Raw genomic sequence first — 18,880 nt, 5'->3', positions numbered from 1 at the left:
AATTTGTAAATGACAAGAAAACCCAATCATAATAATAGTGCAGGCTGGGCAACCATAACTATCCGACAAAACGCAAAACTACGTAAAAAGAGCAGCATTTCAAAACGTAAACGAGACAAAACCAGCGCTAAAAGGACCCGCCACGGTGTCCCGTCCCTGCCTGCCTAGGTGCGCCATCCTGGGCAGAGCTGCTATGCAAGCCCCATGGTTTCATCGCGGCCTGCGGACAAACTGCTTCCTGCACGCTTGGCCCGAGCGCTACCATTGTTATTATCGCTACTAAAATACTTCAAGCAGGTGTTGCAAGGCGTTACAACACAATTCAATGCTTCTGCGTGGTTTTTCTTCATTGTTTACGCCCATATCAAATGCCAGTCGACTGCATTCTTCTATGCTTTGTTTACGAGTTATTTTGTGTGTGCGCGCGTGCATGGATGCGCGCACTTGTGTGTGTGTGTGTGTAAGTCACGGTGGAAACTTTTTAGTTCAAGGGAAATATGCAGAACAATGCTGTATTGCTGGTCAGAAATTTTTGGCGCGGGGTGTGTGTGTGTATGTGTCGTGAAAACACCAATCGCGTTCAACAGAATACCAATATAAATTATGTATTCACCCATTAACGCCCCACCGCATATAGTCAAATCGCCTGGGGATATCACCCGACGATCTCGAAAGCTAAGCGGGTTTGTGAGGCTGGCTAATGCTTGGATGGGCGAGCACCACCATACACAAACGGGTTGTCATAGCGCATGCGGGGCCACGCGGCGAACAGCAGCATCCAAGGGTTGCGCTGTACTTCTATCCTCCCAGGTGTTTTTCCTCCCATTCGCCTTCGCCGATCTGCACCAGATCAGCGTGGTGATGTGCGATCAATTAACCCCCCCCATAAACCCAACACGTGGGGAAGCCCTCATCCAGCAGTGGATCGACAAAAGGGCTATGTCAGGGGTGGGCAAACCCGTGGCTCCGGAGCCACGTGCGGCTCTTTATGGGACTGCTTCATGACGTAGCGTAATCTGTGTGTACGTACGTATGTACTCACATGCATTGCGGCTATTGCAATATTGAGTCTTGTACCGAATTCGAACAAAAATTGTCTCTTCTTGCTATTTTGGTTGCTGAGACCCCCTGGGCTATGTGTAAGGGATGCCGAGAGGCGAACCCGGCTAGGAAATAAATAAATGCCCACCGGGTCTTAATGACTCGTGAGTTTGACTGTCATTGGCCAGGAGCTGTCCTCAGGGGGAGGAGCCGACGCAGGGCCCGCAATCTGATTGGAAGGTGGAGGACCATCCAAATCTAATTGGTCGTCAGGGTGAATTTGAAAGAGCCCGGGGTGGGGGAGGGGGGAAACCCAGTAGAAATGAGGAGCCGGTTGGGAGACTGTTTGGAGAAACTAAGGGGTTTGTTGGAGTCAGGAAAAGTTCCAGAAAGGAAGGGGGAAGGGGATAAAAGGGGCGGAGAGAAGCGGGTTCAGGGTGGCACCTGAACGAAGTAATTCCCTGATGTGTGACGCGCTGCGCCGACCACGTAATATAGACAAAGTTCAAGGCTTACCCGGGCTGGATCTCCTTTACACATGTAACAAAGATCCCCCATATAGCCTTCACAGACTGCTGGGGGAAGTGCTGTAAGTGAGCACCTATGAAGGCCGGCATGGCACACGAAGTGGTAGGTGGCCAGCACCACGCCCGGCCGCTTTTGTCTTCCCCAGTGCCGATGTTTACACACAGCACCAGGTACTCATTTGATGCATAGTCAACCTAGGGGAGGCCCAGAACTGGTTCAGATAACCGTCATTGATGTTGGGCTTGAGCGGGACTCGAACTTGGGCCGCCGATTTCGTAGCGCCATGCGCTACACATGTAACATACACATATATATGTACAAGCCTTACCGAGTCTCTGGATTCATTCGCAAGAGGGTCACATCTGGCCGGCTAAATCTTGACTTAAAGCTTTCGTGACTGCAGGAATTCATATTCTTTGGGTCTTTTGGTAAAGTCACGTAGATAGGTTGAAAGAAAATAACAAAAAACTACGATGTTTCAATCACAACGCAAGCAGTCGTCATCAGGAGGAGAAAAGAGGGTGAAAGCTGCTGAGGAAGACTGTTTTAAAGGTTTAAAATGGGTGTAGCCCAAGGGCCTTAAACGAAGTGGGCGGGGCTAGCGATGTTAATGTGATAAATTAGCATGTTAATGTGATAAATTAGCATGTTAATGTGAGATCAGAGGGCGATCTCCACGACGAGGGTGAGGAAGTGGCTATGTTAATGTGAGCGATTAGCATATTAATGTAAATTAACATGCTAATCTCGTGCTAATCTCTCACATTAACATAGCCACTTCCTCGCCCTCGTCGTGGAGGTCGCCCTCTGATCTCACATTAACATGCTAATTTATCACATTAACATGCTAATGTATCACATTAACATACTAATGTATCACATTAACATGCTAATTTATCACATTAACATGCTAATTTATCACATTAGCATGCTAATTTATCACATTAACATGCTAATGTATCACATTAACATGCTAATGTATCCCATTAACATGCTAATTTATCACATTAACATGCTAATTTATCACATTAGCATGCTAATTTATCACATTAACATGCTAATGTATCACATTAACATACTAACGTATCACATTAACATGCTAATTTATCACATTAACATGCTAATTTATCACATTATCATGCTAATTTATCACATTAACATGCTAATGCATCACATTAACATGCTAATGTATCCCATTAACATGCACATTTATCACATTAACATGCTAATTTATCACATTAACATACTAATGTATCACATTGACATGCTAATGCATCACATTAATATGCTAATTTATCACATTTACATCGCTAGCCCCGCCCACTTCGTTTAAGACCCTTGGGCTACACACATTTTAAACCTTTAAAACAATCTGCCTCAGCAGCTTTCCCCCTCTTTTCTCCTCCTGATGACGACTGCTTCTGTTGTGATCGAAACGTCGTAGTTTTTTGTTATTTTCTTTCAACTTATCTACGTGACTTGACCGAAAGACCCACAGAATATCTGGCCAACTGCTTTATATAATAAAAAAAGTTCACGAACGAGAAGATTGAGGTGCAGCTCTGTGATTCTGTTGTCACGTCACTGCTGTAGAAAGAGGTTCCACTCGAGGAAATGGGAGCATCCACACTTTACCCTACCACAAACGACCTGCCAATAAACTAACCGTGGTGAACCCATTCATTACATTGCCGGGTGGACATAGGCGGCGGTGATGGTGGGGGGGTGGGACGAGGAGGGGGGGGGGTGCAATTTGAGAAACTTGCCCCAACATTTCAACCGCTGTGAAGGGAGATTAAATTGAACCCTTGCGACCTCTGGACTACAAGTCCGGTATGTCACGTTCACTAAACTATAAAAAAAAAACTGTGGAGGCAGCAGCAGCGAAGGTTAGTGGATGACCGCACAAAAAAAATATTGCGAACGCCTTCCTGAAGTTTAACTTACTAATTACTACTATGCTTTATTTTTACCAAGGCCCACTGAGCTTCATAGCTCTGTTTCAGAAGCGACCAGGCCACAAATGATAGCTCAACGAACTGGCTCATCACGTGGACATTTATAGCAGCCCAATACTTTAAACGCACGTCGATTGTAAATGTGGAGGGGAAAACCGGAGGACCCGGAGAAAAATCTACGCGACCACGGGGGGGGGGGGGGGGGGTGGGGAGAGAGAGAGACGCAAACTCCAAGGTTGGGATCGAACCCACGACCCCCTGCATACCAAGCGAGGGAGTTAACATCTCGCCACGGGATACAAATTGCAGCAGCTGGCACCACGTCTGGGTGCCTATCTTATCTTTTTGTAGGTTTAGGTAGCGCCTTGGCCCAAGGCACGTTCCAATAATTATATTATTAAATTGTACATGAGATGATAGTGGCTAAAATAAAGAGTGGGGTTATTAAAATTGGTGGTGTAGCTATGGCGACGGTATGAGGACATGTGGGAGTTATTAAAGAGGGGTTGGGGAAGTGAGTGATAGGGGTTGGAGAAGCGAGTGATAGGGGTTGGGGTAGTGAGTGATAGGGGTTGGGGGAAGGCCTGGTCGTAGCTGGGTGGCCGGGGCAGGGAGTAGCAGTAGGGTAGGCATGGGAGAAGAGATGGGTTTTAAGGGAGGAATGTAAGCAGTTTAGTGAAAATGATTGTTTTATGTGGAGTGGGAGTTTGTTGATAACTCATCCCAACCTGGTGGAGGGCGGTGAGTCCATCTTCATTGCAGAGGTCAGGGTTAACTCGGGTCTCCAGAATCTGTTTCACTGCACGCGTCAATAAACACACATGCACGGAGTCAAAATAGAGAGGGGCTGCGATCCGTTTAATTCTAGTAACCAATTGTTCCGCTGATTCTCCACTGAATTACACAATCAATCGGACAACACGAAAAAAAACCGGTCAAAATATCCCCCAAGTTCAGCACGGCATGGCGAGGATCTTCATCCAGCAGTGGGTTGGCCAAAGCGACTGTAAATCAGAATAATATTATAATTATAATAGTACCCACGTCACTCTTGCATATGAGACTCACCCCTATCTCTTTGAAGTCTCATCTGGTTGAGCAAAATAATATTGCATTGCCCATTGCTCCCCATCTCTCCCTGCTAAGGCACTTAACCGAATTACTCGATTGTATTTTCTCCAGCGCTGTCCTACCAGACAGTCTCGTCCCTTCACCTGATGAAACGTCGTGAGAATATTATTGTGTTATTTTATTTTATCAACTTATTATTTTATTCTCATTCTACGTGACTTTACCGAAAGAACCAAAGAAGATGAATCATTGCAGTCACGAAAGCTTTAAATCGAAATGTATTTTCATTTGTTACACGGATGATGATGACGACGACGACGTCGATGGACTCGTTTAGTGCCAGTTGCCCGGCTATTTTACATGGGAGGTCGGTGGTGCTGCGTGATCACAGCAACAACAACAACAACAAAGACAACAAACATCAACGTCACAAGAGAAAGTGTCCAGCTGTGGGCGGCGGCCTTTTAAAGGAATTGTGTGCGATGAACAAACGAGGTATTTAACGACGCTCGTAAACGAAACACACGCGAACGGAACAAGAGCTGAGCGGCGTGCAAAAGAAAGGATTGTGGAGCGCACACATGCTTTGAAGTCGTGAAGACGTTTAGACAAAAAGACATTTGAGCTGGAAGAGGCAGCGATGAGCTACGGAGATCTTTTTCACCGGTGTTCAGCGATGCCAAATTAAACCGAGCGACAGGAAGAGGAACACGTGGGCGAGTGGGGCGCCGTGGTCGCGAGATGTTAACTACCGCGCCTGGTATGCGGGAGGTCATGGGTTCGATCCCGACCCTGACGACGCCTGCTGTATTTTTGGAGTGTGCGTGTTCTCCCCGTGGTCGCATGGATTTTTCTCCGGGCCCTCGGGTTTTCCCTCCACATTTATAATCAACACGCGCGTAGAGTATACGGCTGCGATAGATTTCCACGCGATAAGCCACTTCGTTGAGCTTATCACATGTGGCCAGATCGCTTCTGAAAAAGAGCTAAACAGCTCAGCGGGCCTTACCTGGTAAAAAAAACCCAACAACTTTAAGTAGTTGAGTTTACATATGCAGGTTTAAGACAGCGTAAAAGTGAGCTTGGGTTAGGACACGTCATGGCTAGAGGGGACGATGGGCAGCAGATGAGACGGGTCATGATGGTGAATTGTTGAGTCGGGGTTTTGCAATGTTTTTAAGGTACTCTACAACGACACTTTGAATGTCGTGGCCTCGAGGGGCTGGATGGGAAACACACACGATGCTCGGCAAGTATCATTACTCATCTAATTTTCACCGTCTCATCGGTGTTGTTTTTCTCTCCCTTATTTGCTTGTCTTTTTAGTGCAGTGTTGTTGACACAATTAGCCTATACAGATGGCAAAAAACGTTGTACCTGTGGCACCACCACCATGAGAAGGTGAGTCGAGTCAAGGATGTAATGCATGGGGGAGAGAGAGAGAGCAGTGAGAGGGGATGGAGGCTGGGATGGAATTCCCCGAGAGGGGAAGGCACGTTCAAGTGAAACTAAACAATTTTTTATTTTGCCAGGTAAGGCCCACTGCTTGAAATAGCTCTTTTTCAGAAGCAACCTTCCCACAAATGATAGCTCAACAAAGCGGCTTATGATCACGTGGAAATTTAAAGCGGCCAAAGACTCCAATGTGTATAAATGTGCAGGGAAATACCGGAGGACCCAGGAGAAAAATACACGTGACCACGGGGAGAAGATACGAACTACAAATATACAGACATCGGGATCGAACCCAAGACCTCCTGTATACCAGGCGAGGTAGTTAACAGCTTGCCACAGTGGCAGCGGGAAGAGAGGAGGAGTCCTGGTGAAGGAAGGTGAGGAGGAGGGGGGAGACGGAATGACTGAGCCAAGATGTCAAAGGGGATGAGAGGGTTGTGGTGATGATGATGAGAGGAGCGAGCAGGAGAAGTGAGCTGCACGAATTGAGCGGAGTCTGTCTTCACAGTGGGCGGGGAGAGGGGAGGGATTCAGGGTGGGGGTGACCACACACGGGTCATATGACTGCGGGAGGGCTTGAGCTGATTTAGACAGAAACATCACGTACTGGATTGCCGCACGCTTGATTTGATGCGCGCTTCGTGAGCGGGGAGAATCAATTCTAATTTTTTTTTATTCCCAGCACACTATTGTGTCATCAGACGAAGAGTTCATTTGGACATCCCGTGACCCCCGTGTGTCAGAGGACTGTTGCACAAGAGATATTTATTGGACTTCAATTGAGAAATCCTTCAGGTGGCAGTTTTTAAAAAAATCTTCACACACTTAGGCATTCACTTTTTCCCACGCACACTCTGCTATTGGATTGGTATTCGTCGCACCGCAGCAAACCCCATATCTTAATTCTCAGAGCTGGAGTAAAAAAAAAAAACTAAAAATTAAGCTAAGAGTGAATTTAAATTAAGAATAATCTTTTTTTTAAACAGAATTATTTTATCGTGCAGTCATTGGCCGGGGCCCAACAGAGACCATCAACTTTGCACGAACTGGTTTAATCAGGCGTGGCTGAAACCTGAATTCGAGCACAGGATCTCAGCGTTACCGGCTCAGCGCGCTGACCTGAGTCACCCGGTGCACCTCAAGCAATTGATGAGGTGGGCCTGGCGGTAAAATAAACACTGCACTTCGCAAAAAAAAGACAAAGATCCCCCCCATGCAGCCTACATTGGCTGTCGGGGTAAGTACGTTTATAGCGAGCACATTGGAAGGCCAGCCGCGGTATTCGAGATTAGCTGGTTTTGACTGGCACCACGCCCCCGGCTGCCTTTGTCTCCCCAGTGCTGATGTCCACACTCTGTACGAGGTATCACTGGAGGATGAGCCACGACTAACGTGGGTCGCGGGTGACATCTGAACATGTCCAGGGTACCCCCCCCCCCACTCAACCATCACCAACCGGCACTGGCCAGTGTTTTGTAACTTGCAATGTGTGATCAAACAACCTCCATGGCCGAGAGATGTGGGGAAGCGTTTGTTGAGCGGTGGAGTGATAAAGGGCTGTACATTGCAAAACAACCTCGGGAAAACCCAGGACCAGTTTTATATTTTTAGACATTTATATTTTTTACTTGCCGCTGATGTTAGCTGTGGCCGGGAATTAAACTTGGGTCATCGGGGTCCGCAACGGACCATGCTGACTACTATAGCATCACTGCCCACTTTATTTAAACACACACACAATAAATTAAATGCTGTCCATCAAATTTAACAATGTAGACTCAAGTCTAACATGAAAATGTATGCCACCATTATCATGATTTTTTTTTATTTTACCCGGTCAGGCACACCGAGCTATACTGCTCTTTTTCAGAAGCGACCTGGCCACACATTGATAGCTCAATGAAGTGGCTTATCATCGCGTGGAAATTTGAAGCATGCAATTACTCTAAAACAAGTGTTTCAAAATGTGGTGTGGAAAAACCGGGGGACCCAGAGAAGAACCCACGTGACCACGGGGAGAGAGACATGAAAACTCCAAATATACAGCAGGCGTCAGGGTCGGGATCGAACCCACAACCTCCTGTATACCAGGCGAGGTAACAGTGGGTCATTCCACTGCTTGGGCAAAGCCGAACCAAGACTCCACTACCATCGTTAGCTACGGTCAATCCACTGCTGGATGAGGGCCTCCTCAAGCCGCCCGTCATCTCTCAAGACCCCGGCGATGTAACAATCCACCCAGCACCTGCCTTGCAAGCAAGCGGCAGCAGCAGCAGACCGCAATGTTTGCCCAAATATAAATACGAAGCGTACGCGCGCTCGTGCAGACACGACCAACAACAACAACGACGGGGGTGGTGGCGTTCCGCCGCAGGCAAACCGACACAATTAACAACACCACGAGAAGCACATCGACACAACTGCAAACTAACAACAACAAAACAGCTACACAGTACGCCAGAGTGAATTATTGCCCCGGGGGTTGCGGGGGGGGGGGCCGCGGCGGAAGGGGGTGGTGGTGGGGGGGTTATGCACGATGTTTTGCGAGTGTTTTGTGGGACAGCGAGTGAGCTAGCCAGTGAGCGAGCGTGTTGACTAGAGGGGATCCCTGCGTGAGGCTTTGCGTCCGGTTAGAGTTTCTCTGCGCACGGCGGTGAGCGGAGGGCGGAGGGGGGAGCTGCTGCCCGGTGTCACGTTGCCCGAAGTGGCTTTTCATCAGCCGTCGTTAATTATTGAGCGGTTCAGCTGCTTGCGGTTGCCGCTCCTTGAGTCCAGTGTGTGTGTGAGTGTGTGAGTGTTTTGTATGCGTTTCCTTGTGCGAGTGTTTGACGTGTGTGCGCTCATTCGTGTGCGGAGCAGCCGTGTGTAGTGGTCAGTGGACTCCGTTATGAACCCAGTGGCCCGCGTTTGATTCCCGGCCACGGCAAACACTTTCTACAATTTGAACCGATCACAAGCTTCCCCTGGGTCGTCTCAGCCTTACCTGGTACAGTTTGAAACATCAAATACAGGTTGCCGATTTTTTCGAGATTGAGCACAGAGTTGGTACCGCTGTGGTTCTGAGTTCCAGTCCGGGATTCAATCGTCCGTTATTAAACCGGGTTCTCAGGTGATAGGTTCAACCCGGTCACCATTGACTCACATAGGGACCCACAGGTTCACGGAGACTTAGTTGTATTTAAACAGGGTTCACAAATCTATTGAGTTGATGGCTTCAACCCGGTCACCAATGACTGTTAATTTGTGGTCTGCACTTGATTTGGCTAAATTCCAGCTCTGAGAATTTACAAAAATCTGGTTGACAGGCATGTGACGAACATCAACAATAATATACTTTTGTAAGTGGCACATTGCGTCCGTAGATCCCAACCAATGCGTCATCACCGTGTATGGAAAGCCAGGAAATAAACAGAACCTGCGGGGGGGGGGGGGTAAACGGCCAGAACTAGCGTAGGGTAAAGGCCAGTTTTTAAAGGGGTGAGTTTTCAAGACGGGACTTACGCAGCTCTAACGATTCTGATTGTCGTATCAGCAACGCGTTCGTAAAGCTTGGGAGCTGTACTGCCAAAATCCCGATCACTCCCAGGAAATGAACCTTGATCTCGGAGTACTTAGAAAGAAGGCGGTCCCGAAGACCTCAGGAACTTCTCTGTGGCTGGGGTGCCACGGTGGCGAGATGTTGACTCCTTTTGCCTGGTATGCAGGAACTCGTGGCTTTCATCCCGACCCTGACGCCTGCTGTATATGTGGACTTTGAGTGTCTCTCTCCCCGTGGCCACGTGGATTTTAGAAACATGCATTTAGAGTATTTTACTGGTATAAATTTTGAGCTATCATGTGGCCAGGTCGCTTCCAAACTGAGCTACATAACTCAGTAGGCCTTACCTGATAAAAAAAAGTCTTAGTTAAAAGAGTACTGCCTCTGAAGGTGGACGAGGTCACTCGAAGGGATGTTCGGAGACAGTTCTGTGATGCTCACTTGCACTGGCCGATCTCTTATCTCGCAGAGCAGTGCCAACGACCCTTCCAGAACGACGGATTCTCTGTCCCGTGACATCGCGATCAAAATTGGAGGGAAAAAAAAATCCCAACACAATGTACGTCGAAAAAAAATCTGTTCCCCCAGGCGCTTTTAGGGAAAAACGATGCAACGGATTAATATGGACGTTTTAGTAGAGCATGTGGTGGCTCTTTAAGGACTGCAGCGCAGCTCTTGAAATTTGAAAGAGAAAAAAAATGTCTCTCCTTGTTATTTTGGTTGCCGACCCCTCACCATGGAAGTCCAGTTTACCACGGGAGTCCAGTTTACCATGGAAGTCCAGTTCACCATGGAAGTCCAGTTCACCACGGGAGTCCAGTTCACCATGGAAGTCCAGTTTACCACGGGAGTCCAGTTTACCACGGGAGTCCAGTTCACCATGGAAGTCCAGTTCACCATGGAAGTCCAGTTTACCACGGGAGTCCAGTTCACCATGGAAGTCCAGTTCACCATGGAAGTCCAGTTCACCATGGAAGTCCAGTTTACCATGGAAGTCCAGTTCACCATGGAAGTCCAGTTTACCATGGAAGTCCAGTTCACCATGGAAGTCCAATTTAGCATGGGAGTCCAGTTTACCACGGAAGTCCAGTTCACCATGGAAGTCCAGTTTACCATGGAAGTCGTCCAATTTAGCATGGGAGTCCAGTTTATCACGGAAGTTCAGTTCATCATAAAAGTCTAGTTCACCATACAAGTCTAGTTCACCATATAAGTCTAGTTCACCATATAAGTCTAGTTCACTATGGAAGTCTAGTTCACTATGGAAGTCTAGTTCACCATGGGGGGATGTTTTAACCATACTTCACCACGATGGTCAGTGCGGAGAGGTGAAGGTGGAGGGGTTGACTCACAGGGCCGGTTTGGATATCACTCGCTACCCATGTTTGGAATCCAACTGGGCAACTGCTTTTTGTGATCAGTTTGTTGTCCTTTCTCCGTAACCTACGATTAGCTCGGTTGGCTACGTGCGGTGTGAAAGAAGTTCAACATACGTACGTACATGCAGAACTAACTAGGGTCGCCAGGCACATGCCGCGGTGGCGCTAACCACTGCGCCCACCGCTCCTAACCACCAATAAACACTCAACCAATCTAACAAACAAATTAAAGTGAGGTCATCCACCGATGAGATGGGTTTGGCAAAGAAATCAGCTTGTGGGAAGATGCTACGTGGACCGTTCACATCGCCGGGCCGTGAGAGGTGGAGGCAGCTTGGCAAGGCCAGCATCCAGCAGTGGATTGACCAAGGCTGATGATAACTCACGATGACTAATGTGCAACCCTGTGCAGTAAAGTTGAAATACTTTCCGCGAGTGTAGAAGTTGGGCTGAAAGTCTGATCGACGTTCAGGGATAAGGTAAAAACTTTCATGATTAAATTCCACAAATACTCAGCATTTTTTGCCTGGTACAGTCGGATTAGCAATGCACTGAGATCCCTGGATGAATCGCACCTGCTAAATGTTCATTACTATTACTACATTACAAACAAAAGACGAAGATCCCCCCCCCCCCCCCCAGAGAGACTCGCAGACAGCTGGGGCAAGTGCTGTCCGCGAGCACCTATTAAGGGTGGCAGGGTGCATGAGTGAAGTGGTGTGGACAGCACTAAGTGCTGCCCACACCACTTCACGTAGCACGTAGTGCTGCCCCTTTTGTGTCCCCCACCCCCAGCGCTGATGTTTAAAGCACACTGTGCCGGGTACTCATTCAAGGCCAAGCAGACCAAGTGGAAACCCAGAAACGGTTCAAATATTACGCGTCACTGATGTTTGGCGTGAGTGGGAATTGAAACTATAAAGCTATAAACTATTTTTTTTTATTTTAATAGGTAAGGCTCACTGAGCTATATAGCTCGTTTTCAGACGCGACCTGGCCACACATGATAGCTCAACAAAGTGGCTTATCATCACGTGCACATTTATAGCAGCAGCCAAATACCCCAAACGCACGTTGATTCTAAATGTGCAGGGAAAAACCGGAGGACTTGGAGAAAAAATCCACGCGACACACGGGGAGAACATGCAAAGTCCAAAAATACAGTTGTCAGGGTTGAGATCGAACCCACGACCTCCTGTATACTAGGCGAGGTAGTTAACATCTCACCGCCCTAACCAATGCGCCACTGCTTCACGTGCACGCATCCCTCACGTGTGTACACACAGGGCGGGTCAGCGGTAGCGCGAGCGGCTCGTAAACAGAAAGTTTCTGGTTCAAGTCCTGGTTGGGGCTTGCTTAGCCCAGCCCATCATCTCTCCTGGGTCGATAAAATTAGCACCACTTTGACGGGGGGGGGGGGGGGGAGGGTAGTCAACAATGGTTGTTCTAAGGATATACTCACCCCTGCCAAAGGAATGTGGAATTTCCACCACTGGCTGAAGGCTCTAAACAGATGAGCACTTTTGTCACTCGCAACAAAATAGAAGTGCACGTATAGACTCATACGACCAGAATAAGTTGTAACAATGTATTGATTAATATCAATTCTTAAACTCATGACAGATGCATCGAATCGCCCGTGTAAGAAGAGTCAATGCTACTGGATTCGCGTCTGTATTACATACGTTGGGTCCACGTCACATGGGTGGGAAGACACCGTATACAGATGGACAGGAGAGTGACATTTCCTCCCTGTTAAAGAGTGGTATGGGATAGTGCTCATCTCCGCTGACGTTTCAGGGAGGGTTGTGGCAATTCCAAATCACTATGACGGGCAGCCAAAAGATGGCATTATCATCACACCATCATCAACAATGAAGAGGTACGGGGAAAGGACAACACTCAATCCACTGCTGGACGGAGATCTCCCCAAGCCGCTGACACATCTCCGCGGCGTTGCGATGCAACCATCGATCTAGTTCCTGCTGCACGCTAGCCGATCGCATTGCTCCGTCTCCGCTGTGGACGTGATTCTCCGTGTGCATTGCCTCCTTCAGCAGCTACAATGCACTGAACTAGCAAACGAGAGCAAAATATGTATATATATACACATGAAGTGGCAGTGTGGTTCAGAGGTCATATCTGAAGTAGGGCGTGTTGTCCCGACTTTGACTGCCATTCCGTGATTGGTCTTGACCAGAGACAATCAACCCTTACAGCAGTGATGCATACTGCCAAAGCCTCCCCACCCACCTTATATATAATAATCTAATTTATAGAGTGCCTTCACTTTATAGAGCGCCGTCTCGATCCAGAGCCGCGATTCGAATTTTTTTGCGTAGTTGAAAAACATTCCGGTGAATTGTAGCGCCTATGGTGGACACACAGGGGTCATGTGAACCCATTGAATACAACATATCATCGGAGGCCATGATCTATCCACTGCTGAATGAAGGCCATCCCAAAAATCGTCACCATCCCCCTTATGCTGTGCAACAATCCATCTCCTGCACACGAGCCGATTCATCGCTCCCCCGTCCACAGTTGACGATGTTCAGTGGTAGAGACTGATCACGGAATGACAGCCAAAGCAGGGAAACACGTGCACCATACACAAATTGAAAAACATGGACCTTACACATGCTTTCCAACATGCAAAACAAGCCAAACAATCGACATTCGTCCACATCAACCAATGGCATCGTTACAAACGGCTCTAACCCACCCCGTCCCGCCAGTTTCACATCACCTTCCTCGACGTCGTTCCGTGCTGCGGCCTCCAACAGGGTGATGTTGGGAGTAAAACGCACGCTTTTCTGGGGCGATGCTTTACCGGACGTCCCGGCCAAGCCCGTCTTTGCATCTCCCGAACCTCCTTCTCCTCCTCCTTTGCCGCCCGCTCTCTTCTTTTTCCGCTTGCCATGCTGCTCCTCCTTCTCGTGCTGCGTCCAGCGCTTCAGCTGCTGTGCACGCCGCTTCTGCGCGTGGCGCAGTCGCTCCTGGGCACTCATCCGCTCCACCGACGTCAGCTCGGCCATCAGGTCCGCGTGCTCCGCCATGGCCGACGTCAATCTCCGGCGGAAATCCCCCAAACTCCGTAGCGCGTCGCCGCCGCCGCCGCCACCCCCCCCACCAACCACCAAAATCCACCGAAAAAAATCCGTTCGCCAAAATTCTGCCGTTCTCACAAAAAGTCCTCGGTTCGATTCCCCCCAACTTTTCCGCTGAACTCCAAAATCAGTTGTTCTTCAAAAAAAAAAATTGCCGCCTGTGGATATACCCGCTGTTCACCAAAATCCCAAAGGTTCACGCCAAATTTCACCGTTCGTTTCCCCCAAAAAGCTGCTGCTCTTGAAAAATCACAAATTGCGGCGTTACCCAAAATTCCGCAGCTTGTCGATATTTCCCTCCTTCGCCTTCCAGCAATGCTTCCTTTTGGATCCGAGGTCAGCCAGCCTGCCTCCGATTGGTCCAACCGGGTCACGTGATGGCAATCGTTGGGTGTACCGTCTAAATTGTATCGTTTATGAACATCGCGTTTGACCTGCGATCGCTACTTCCTTGCCGAGTAATGATATCAAACGTCCCTTGGGTCGGGGCGGTATAGACATTAAGCGATGATGATAATGATGATCGGCAAGCTGAATGTGTTGTATGTATGTTGAACTTCTTCTCGCACGTAGCCAAACGTGCTAATCAGAGGTGTTACTGTCGTTGGCCGATGGGAGGCCCGGCGCAAAACCATTACTCGTGCAGACAAGTGTCCACATTGAAAATGAACGGAAAGGAAAGGTGCAGCCCTGCAATTACTCCGCACACGCCACCGCTGACAGAAGGGTCTCCAATCAAAGGGGGCACGAGAGGTCCCCACCAGAGGGTATTTTGGCCTCCTACTTCCACGCTGGCGAGACGTCTTGGGACCAGGTCGGAGCAGCCCCAATTTACCCTGCCGCGAGCGACTAAGCCTGGCGAATTACGCAGTGAGCTAACATTGCTTGGTAACGGAGAGAATCCTTGAGAGAGTAGGCTTGCAGAGGCCGTAGAAACGTCACAAGAGTTGGTTTCTTTTTGGGCTTGCACACAAGGCGACCTATCTGGCAGTTTTATCTTTTTTTTTTTTAAACTAAATTTACAATAAATTAGGCATCTGTAAAAAAAAAAAAAATCCACGTTGATCTTCTCACCGCAGCAGTCTCAAAATCCTGGCCACGTCTCGGGTATGGGGAGGAAAAATCTACGATTCACAGAGCCAGAACCGCACTCCTGTACGCATGGCATCGCTGCGCTCGTCATTCCAACCTCCATTCCCGTTTTTCTTTTGCCGATGGCCATCGTGCGAACATCGTTTGCCGGTTCTCTTTTGGCCATGTCTTCTGCGAACGAGCACGTACGATGAAGGGAAAAAAAATAATTTCCACCACGTGAAAGTATTTTTAAACATCCATTTCCATTGCAGCCGTGTGGCGTAAATGCGTGTTGCCTTTCGTCGGTGAACGCCGAAGCCAATGTTGCACGTTTGCCAGAGGTCTTGTTAAACACGCACCCATTGAGGTGCGGTTGAAGATTGTTGCTTTAGTTTTCTTGGGAAGATAATTGGTCTGGTGGAATAAAAGTGGAGTCCTGTAATGAGATGATAGGATCGCTGTCATTATCGTTATCATAATTGCAATTATTATAATTATCATCATCATTTTCAAATTATAACCATCATAATTGTCAAAGTTATCACAAGCATAATCATAAAATGTGTAAAATCATCATTGTTATTAGTGTCGCCATCCCCCGCACCTCCGATTCCTTCCCCCGCACCTCTGATTAGCACGATTGGCTACGTATGGTGCGAGAAGAAGTTCCAACATAGATACATACACAGTGCAGTCACGAGCTCATATGCAACCAATCTCCTACAACGGAACAATTTAATTACCCAGAGAATCATCTGTCATTATTTGGGGTCGCACTGATCCAATGATCGATCATTTGTGTCTTGTTTTCAGCATTAACAATATCATAGCACCACTATGGACAGCATTCTCAGTCTTGTAGCAATGCACAGTGATGTTTACAACATTAAATAACAATGCGTAACATCAATATTATTCATTACCATTGAACAAACGATATCATACAAATTTTGATTTAAAGCTTTCGTGACTGCAGTAATTCATATTCTTAGTTCTTTCGGTAAAGTCACGTTGAAGGGAAACAATAAAATAATAAAATATATATAAAACAATAAAACAAACCGACACACCTGATGACGACCGTTTGTGTTATGGTCGAAACGTCGTGAGAATTTTTATTGTTTTATATATATTTTATTATTTTATTGTTTCCCTTCAACGTGACTTTACCGAAAGAACTAAGAATATGATATCATACAAATTAAATATCACTGAATAATGAAATAATGATATAGGGACATTTATCTAGCAGTGAATCGATCATGGCTGATGATGGTGATGATATACGATTAAACATGAACACTTTATTGTAGTGATTTAAAGCTTTCGTGACTGCAGGGATTCATATTCTTGGTTCTTTCGATAAAGTCACGTAGAAGGGAAACAATAAAATAATAAAAATATAAAACAATACAATTATCACGACGTTTCGACTGCAACACAAGCAATCATCATCGGGTGTGAAAACCACAGCAATAAATTTTGCTGTGGTTTTCACACCTGAGCATGGAAGAGTAGGCCAAAAACACCCTAGAGCTCCCTCTAGTGGAGGCCCTTAGGCCAGCAGTGGCGCGAACAAGAGACAGCAAACTCAAAATATGCAGCAGGCGTCAGGGTAGTGATCGAACCCACACGACCTCCTGCATACCAGGCGAGGTAGTTAACATCTCCTAGCCATCCTGAGTATGCAGTGAGTGGCATTGCCACGGGAGCAATAATAATGAAATAATATAAGGAGATAATCAACCAGCAGTGGATTGATCTTGCCTTGTGAATATGACGAATACAATAAACATACAGCAAATGTTTTATTTAATTAACATCCGTTACATGATTAACATTCACAGCATAGAATGGCACCATCGCCAATACATAATACCATTTACAATAGGGGCTCCCTGCCCTTTGCTTATCCGTTGTGTGAAATCAAAACCCGTTACATTTAATACAAAACGCGCCAGTCGCGTCTGTGGCCGCTATACGGGCACAATCAACTCCACCGGCTTAAACATCAGCGGAGGTTATCGCGGCCTAATCAGCGCAACATCGATAAAATAAACCGTTTAACTGTTGTTTTACATAATTATAAATGTTGCTGTTAAATGTAACAGGTTACCTTCTAAGCCTCCGTTTTCACTCTGCGGCTGCTACGCTTGTATCGACTCCATTTCTCTTGTAGATTCCCGTGTTGACTCGTTTCAGGAATCGATTCCTGATGCAAAGCAACGCTTGGAGCGGAGTCAACCAGCGGCCCCCGGCGTGCGATAACATTTAGTGCGAACGTAGAATCGATTCGTCGATCCCTAAGTGCGTTTGCTATCGCTATAGCGAACGCATGGAATCGATCAGTTAAGGATAGAATCGTTTCGCTTTCGATTCCCTGCAACCTGTTGGCGACGTTCGTACTTTAACTGAGGGGATGCAATTAAATAAATAATATAATCGGACGCCATCGAGACAATTTATTTGAATCGCCGTTGCCACTTGATGAAATTGTTTACATGCCGAAAGTATTTTTTCCGGAGTATTTTGCTTGCTATAAAAGTCCACGTGATGATCCAGCCGCTCACTTCGCTTCGGCTTATAATTTGTGATGGCCGGGTTCGCTGTTTTACCATACCCTCTGGTAAAATAAAATCATCATAAATAGTTTCTGTGTTAATAGTTTGCTGGAACAAATCTCACACAACTTAAAATATTTCAAGATCATCGATTCACACTCGCAAGAATCGATACACGACTCTCCATCACTTACATGGGCCGGATCTCGTTTATGATTGGTCAAGGGATAATTTATGCAAAAATTTGGGAGGGGGGGGGGGAGGAAATCTCAGATCGACCAATCGGTAAGCGCGCGAAAGCCGGTGACGTCGTTCGCCACGTGACATTACAATTAGGAGCGGCTCCTTTGAAGGTGTGACGTCATGCACCCAATTATCCTAATTGGCTGAATCACAAATTTTCATTGAGAATCAGAATCGATTTATTTTATACCGCACCAGGAGGAATTCCGATGAGCTTTAAAGCAATTTTTTTCCTCATAGATGTGTCCAGCCGGGGCACGGGGAAACGTTACAACAACAAACATACAAACATTCGTTTGATGTTGCAATCAGTAAGGAGCCGCCCATAAATGACGTCACGCACCTGGGGGGGGGGGGGGTGGTCAGACATTTGTGACGATGTGTGACGAGGGGGGGGAGGTTGAGAAATATGACGTCACATCAAAATGCACAACTTGAAATAAATATAGACAACACGTTCTACTTAATTAAATAGACTTTTTAATAAATGTTTTCTCCTACAACATCAGAGTGCAGCGCCACATTAAATACGCACCACAATGACAATAGTTTAAAGCGATTTGAAGCATGTTTTATTTTTTGGGGGGGGGGGGGTGGGGCAGAGCTTTGTGACGTCATATTTGAGGGGGGGTCTGACTTTTTGTGACGCGGTGTGACGAGGGGGGGGGGTAAAAAATCGTCCAAAATCGCGTGACGTCATTTATGGACGGCCCCTAAGCCAACGATGACGACACATTTTCATCGTATGGCTACACACATGCAGAATGTAGCTCTGTTAAAGCACCCACGTGTGTTTAATTAACCTGTGCAGTGACGTCACTAGCGTGCAATTACAGAGCACGTGACCGTGGGTTTAAACGGTTTTTTTTATATTATAATACGAAATCTTAGCACGGTATAATACTAAACAATATCACATTCG

The 18,880-nt window shown here is 47.0% G+C and overlaps 1 protein-coding gene across 1 annotated transcript in view; it reads right to left on the bottom strand.

Moving 5' to 3' along the window:
• The window catches only part of LOC116952050 (protein phosphatase 1 regulatory subunit 16A-like), a 31,099-nt gene extending 13,196 nt beyond the window's left edge, over positions 1 to 17,903 (bottom strand). Inside the window, exons 1-3 of the mRNA XM_032971059.2 lie at positions 17,271 to 17,903; positions 13,720 to 15,590; positions 4,256 to 4,326 (exon numbers count right to left, since the gene is read on the bottom strand). Coding sequence (XP_032826950.1) covers positions 4,256 to 4,326; positions 13,720 to 14,029 — 381 coding nt within the window. The 5' untranslated portion in view covers positions 14,030 to 15,590; positions 17,271 to 17,903. The remainder of the gene's footprint in view (positions 1 to 4,255; positions 4,327 to 13,719; positions 15,591 to 17,270) is intronic.
• Positions 17,904 to 18,880: the final 977 nt, after the last annotated feature.

This window comes from Petromyzon marinus, chromosome 45 (assembly GCF_048934315.1).
Source record: "Petromyzon marinus isolate PM22_M1 ecotype Great Lakes invasive population chromosome 45, UKy_Petmar_22M1.pri1.0, whole genome shotgun sequence".
Lineage (NCBI taxonomy): Eukaryota > Metazoa > Chordata > Hyperoartia > Petromyzontiformes > Petromyzontidae > Petromyzon > Petromyzon marinus.
Note: the sequence above shows the minus strand (reverse complement) of the source record. Positions and strands in the feature narration are given on the sequence as shown.